Raw genomic sequence first — 5,215 nt, 5'->3', positions numbered from 1 at the left:
GACATAATAATCAAGTGTTCTATAGGATTTAAATATATTATAATCTAAAGTAAAGGAATTGACAAATAAGTCATATTTTCCATTATATTATGTCGGTTGTAATCAAATTGATTCAAGTTATAAGTAAATAATAATATATTTTAATATAACAATAAATAGAGTGATATATTCTATATTTTTATTTATAATAGTAAATTTTTTTCATTGTATTGGTAACATTATTAATATTTTTCTTTACTATAACAATATGTACAATCAAATTTATTGTTTCATCATATACAACAGTGTATTTACATTTGTTTGTTTAAAAAACATACAGTTTTTTACTCATAATAATAATAAATTTAAATATATTTACTGATAACAATATATAACCTAACATACTAAAAAACAAAAAATATTAATAAACTTAAACACAATCAATATTAATAACCCGACTAAGTACGTTCTCTTTTAATTTGATAAGTTGTCTTAAAACAATTCTGAATTATAAGGGAATGGTAGGTGAACATATCCTAGGTTTGACTATTAAGATACAAAGTATATATCTTACGAAAAGGACCAACATAAATCATGGCATGAAATAGGGTCATCGAAATATTTTCTTTGGTATTCATAACAAAATATATATGTTGTCTTTTTCATCGTATATGGTCATTTAAGTCTCATGAAAAACTGCATTGATTTCTTATTTTGCTTAAAACTAACTCGAGGAGGTACATTGAAAAGTTTTGGAACCTTCTTGTTTAATTAGAATTAAACTTAAATTCCCACGAAAAAGGGTGCATGATGATCCAAAGGTTGTATGCTAATTAAACTTGGATTTGGAAACGAATCTTGATAGATACTGTCTTAAGTAATATTTTGCCCTTTAATTGTTTGGATGTTACGAACTTTACAGGGTGATTATATTCAACCGAAAAGACAAGTTCTAGTTTAGACAAGAAACTGGAAACGAGTGACTTACTTCTTTTAAATGTTAGCCATTGAATGATCATACCATTTGTTTGTTCCTATTGACCTTAGAGTGAAGATAATACGATTGTTTCTTTATAAATGAAGATCTTAATAGATGCTACAAGACTATTACCGTTAATATATATTGTTACACTTGTTTTGTTTAATTGTCCAATAGTTTAGCCCATCCATTAATATTGATCGATCGATGTACCACAGCTTAGCCGATGCACTTCCGGTCTTGACATTCACTAGATTGAATATCTCTTTCATTGGTTAGCATATATGTTTATACATGCACGATCCTTAAGAACCCCATCTTCATGTTCTCAAACACATTTTGTGTTACCTTCGTGGTACACTTGACCACGGCCTACAGTTACATGCCTCGTCTCGGACCATCCTCATTGCTTACTTTGATGCCGACTGAGGGATATCTAGTTACTCGCTAATCCACCTCAGGTTACCTTATGTTTCTAGGGGACAACCACATTTCTTGGTCCTCACAACGTCAGGGATCGAGTTATATCTCATTCTAGTGCGGAGACAGAATATCGCGGAGTGACAAAGACGGTAGTCAAGATATGTTGTATCTGTAACCTGCTTCGAGAACTCTGTTTCCCCTCAACGAAGGCAACTATTGTCTACTATGACAATATCAATGTTGTTTACATGTCCTCAAACCCGATGCAACATCAACATAACAAACATATAGAGATTAATATCCACTTCGTTTGGACAAAGTCACTCTTTGTCATGTTCTGAGTTCTTTATCTTTATTTTCCTTCAACCTCTGAATATGCAAACATATTCACAAAGGGTCTCCCTACATTGTTATTTTCATATTTTCCATTCCAATTTGATAAATGTATGTAAGTCTACTCTGGACCAAAGTGTAGGGATGTTAATATATATTTGTTATACTTGTAAATTGTCTAATAGTTTAGCCCATTGTTATTATAAGACCCATGGCCTTATTCCATGTATTTATATTTGTGTAATCATAATTGAGAGACAATCAAGAACCATTTATAATACTTAATTGGTTAAGTAAATTGTCTAATTGACTGGTTAACTTTTCTTTGCAAATTATTTTGTAAAATATATTTGTGTCATGCCTTGTTTGATTAGTTAGAATAAATTACCTTATTCTTATTATTATTATTATTATTATTATTATTATGTAACTTAATTGGCAACTTGTTTGCTAATTAAACAACATATCATCTTCTCAATCCTCAAATGTGCTTATGGTATCTTGTATTCACATATAATTGGTAGTGATATTACAATGATTAATCTTTTAAAAAAATCCCATTATATATTTAGGTTTTTAAACCTAAAGATCAATTCTAATTGTCTATGAATGTGCATTTGTTATTGTTCTGATGCTTATGAATCAATATTATAGGTGTTATGCATTTTTATAAACCAATTTACCATCTGGTACGTATATATAATATCAACTCTAATCTTCTTCCTCATTTCTCTCCATAATATTATAACAACATCAGGTACGCTCTTAATCAATTATCCTTCATCTTTACCTCAATTTAGGGGGAAATAGGTTTTAATAATCATAAGATTCAACGCATTTGATCCCATTTTCCGGGTTGTATTTTATTGTATGATGTCCACATGCATCCTTACATTCACAGGAGATTAATCTCGTTGATTTGATCCTTCATGTTCATTTTCAGCTACATTTTCTCGTTTTTTATACGATCCAGTTAGTTGATTAAGATGTAATTGACATGAGAAAAACAATTGAAGATTGTATTTTAGGGTTCATGTGACATTTTCCAATTTTTGTTTCTGATATTTTGAATTTTCTGTGGTGAATAAAGCATTTTGATCAGATATGGAAGAAACGGTGTTTACACCTGCAATAGAAGGAATGAAGCATATGAAGTCCGATCATGGAGAAATCTTAACTAAGCCTTTCTTAGACGCATGCAAAACATTGCTGCCTATTCTAGGTGCGAGCTCTTGTTCAAAACTAGTGATTCATTGTGAATCAAAATTTATATTATGGTTTATTAATTTGTTCATTTTTACCTTTAGATAAATTCGGAGCTTCCATGGCTGTTGTAAAATCCGATATAAGTGGAAACATTTCAGTAAGCTATACATTATGTTTTGTTTTTCCAAGTTTATGTAGAGAATATGTGATGTTATACTCAATGGATTCATTTATTAATCTTGTAGAGATTGGATTCTAAGTATAATGAAAATCCAACTAGATTCAACTACTTATATGCTTTGGTTCAAGCTGAAGTTGAAACAAATACTGCAAAGAATTCATCAAGTTGCACCAATGGTCTTCTTTGGTTAACAAGGTACTACTAGTTTCTAACTCGATTCCAACCCAAACATTACAGTTCAAACATAAATATGCAAAGGAATGGAATTCAATTCCATTCCATTTGGTTTTGTAGAGCAATGGACTTCTTAGTGGAACTTTTCCGTAACTTATACCAACATCAAGATTGGTCAATGCAACAAGCTTGCAATGATTCCTACAGCAAGACTTTGAAGAAATGGCATGGATGGATTGCAAGTTCAAGTTTCACTATAACTTTTACCCTTTTTCCCCCATCAATTTACATTTTTACCCGACTTTAGATCATGAGTTGAAAGTAGGGTTTTTTTTCAAGTTATATAATGTGGTATATGAACTTTGATGTGTAGGTTGCCATTAAGCTGGTTCCTGATAGGAAGAAGTTCATGGATGTGATAGCAAGCAAGGGAGATACATATGCTGACATGGATAAATTCTGTGAATCCTTTTCACCAGTTTTAGCTCAGATTCACAAGTTCCTGGTAAAAATTATATTCATGTTTTTTTTTTCATTTATGCAAACAAGGAAATGATGATGCGCTTGGGAAAGTTAAAAGATAAAGTAAATGATGTCATGATGTCAAACTTGTAAAATGGTAGGACTTAATGGAAAACATTTCATTTTTTTTACTATATTCATTAAGTAGTTATTTCTGCATTAAGTAAAAAAGAAACTACCATTTATAAATTACCATATTAAGTCTAGTCCATTAGTAAAAATAAATGCAACAAAAGGATAAACAATTTCATTTATTTGTTTATTATATCACCCTAGTTTCATTTCAAAATTACAACATTGTAATTAAAAAAACCTTTCCGGTTATAGCAATGTCATCAAAATACAAAACAATTTTCAGAGTTATAATTGGATTGATTTTTCAAAGTACAATGTCTTAATAAGGTAACAATTGCAGGTGTAATGTTGTGATAGAAAGAAATGAAAGTAACTTGTTGTAATAAACAAGTAAATGAAAGTATATTGTTATTTCTTGCATTTAACCCTGAAAAACAATACCCACAAACTTGTCAATTTTGTATCTTATACAGCAATCTTGCGGTTTGGATTCTATGAAGGCGACATGATGGAATAAGTCTCTATGGTCTATTGAAACCTTCTTTTTGCATCAATTTCTTGATAATTTTTGGTTATCCCCTCCCCTAGCTTCGATTTATTTCATTTTTTTCATCTAAATGTACTCTTTTAACTAGAAATTGATAAATGAATTTGTCTTTTCTTGCTAATATGTTCATTTTTAGTTTAACACATTGATCGTGCATGAGTTTCTCACGTATCGTTTGAATTGTTGTGATTTTATGGGGTCTTATTTTGCTTTTAAGACCATCTGCAGATGACTTTTAACTTGCCACATAGATATATTAATGTTCCACATAAGCTCACTTCTTGTAAACTGTGAAATGTTTGCAACATGATTTGTGGGCCCATCAACCACTAACTTCATCTTTTTTCAATGTTTAAAAACCAATCAAATATTGTGTCATTACTTTCTCTTTCTAAAATTGATGAATAGGCTAAGTGGCCCACCATTTGTAAGGAGTTAGATATTGCACGTGTATGGATGCTCTAAGTAGGCATTGATTATTGGTGCGTATATATTTCATCAAAGTAATATACTAACTATTAACTTTTGATAAATTTAAAACCATGGTAAAAGTTATAACTTTTCATCAATTTAAGACCATGGTAAAAATTATTGTTAGCCCTAAACTTAAGTCTTAAAAAGGGCTCACATAACATTTTATCTAAAGTACAAATTTAAAGAATAAACAAATATTCAAGATTTCACAAATTTCATAAAGGAAAAATGTTATTAATTCCAAGATTCCTATAAATGAATATATTCAATAGTTATATAAGGTGGAACTAAATTTGATAAAGATTATCAAATTTCATAAAAT

At 30.0% G+C, this 5,215-nt stretch overlaps 1 protein-coding gene across 1 annotated transcript; it reads left to right on the top strand.

Annotated features, from left to right (window-relative positions):
• Positions 1-2,390: 2,390 nt before the first annotated feature.
• LOC145106943 (glycolipid transfer protein 1-like) lies at positions 2,391-4,459 on the top strand. The gene is made up of 7 exons (XM_079043858.1): positions 2,391-2,471; positions 2,805-2,936; positions 3,022-3,077; positions 3,166-3,296; positions 3,396-3,530; positions 3,648-3,780; positions 4,346-4,459. The coding sequence occupies exons 2-7, from the start codon at positions 2,819-2,821 to the stop codon at positions 4,379-4,381; spliced, it is 609 nt and encodes a 202-aa protein (XP_078899984.1). The 5' UTR covers positions 2,391-2,471; positions 2,805-2,818; the 3' UTR covers positions 4,382-4,459.
• Positions 4,460-5,215: the final 756 nt, after the last annotated feature.

This window comes from Lactuca virosa, chromosome 1, assembly GCF_052849685.1.
Source record: "Lactuca virosa cultivar CGN04683 chromosome 1, Lactuca_virosa_CGN04683_v6, whole genome shotgun sequence".
Classification (NCBI taxonomy): domain Eukaryota; kingdom Viridiplantae; phylum Streptophyta; class Magnoliopsida; order Asterales; family Asteraceae; genus Lactuca; species Lactuca virosa.
The sequence above is the reverse complement of the archived record's forward strand: the minus strand, read 5'-3'. Positions and strand labels throughout refer to the sequence as shown.

What these genes read in the sequence shown, in the direction of transcription:
- LOC145106943 (XM_079043858.1), top strand. Translation starts at nt 2,819, where the DNA reads ATGGAAGAAACGGTGTTTACACCTGCAATAGAAGGAATGAAGCATATG. An exon ending in ATTGCAAGTTCAAGTTTCAC is followed by an intron (nt 3,531 to 3,647) that starts TATAACTTTTAC and finishes CTTTGATGTGTA; the next exon opens with GGTTGCCATTAAGCTGGTTC. An exon ending in CTCAGATTCACAAGTTCCTG is followed by an intron (nt 3,781 to 4,345) that starts GTAAAAATTATA and finishes TATCTTATACAG; the next exon opens with CAATCTTGCGGTTTGGATTC.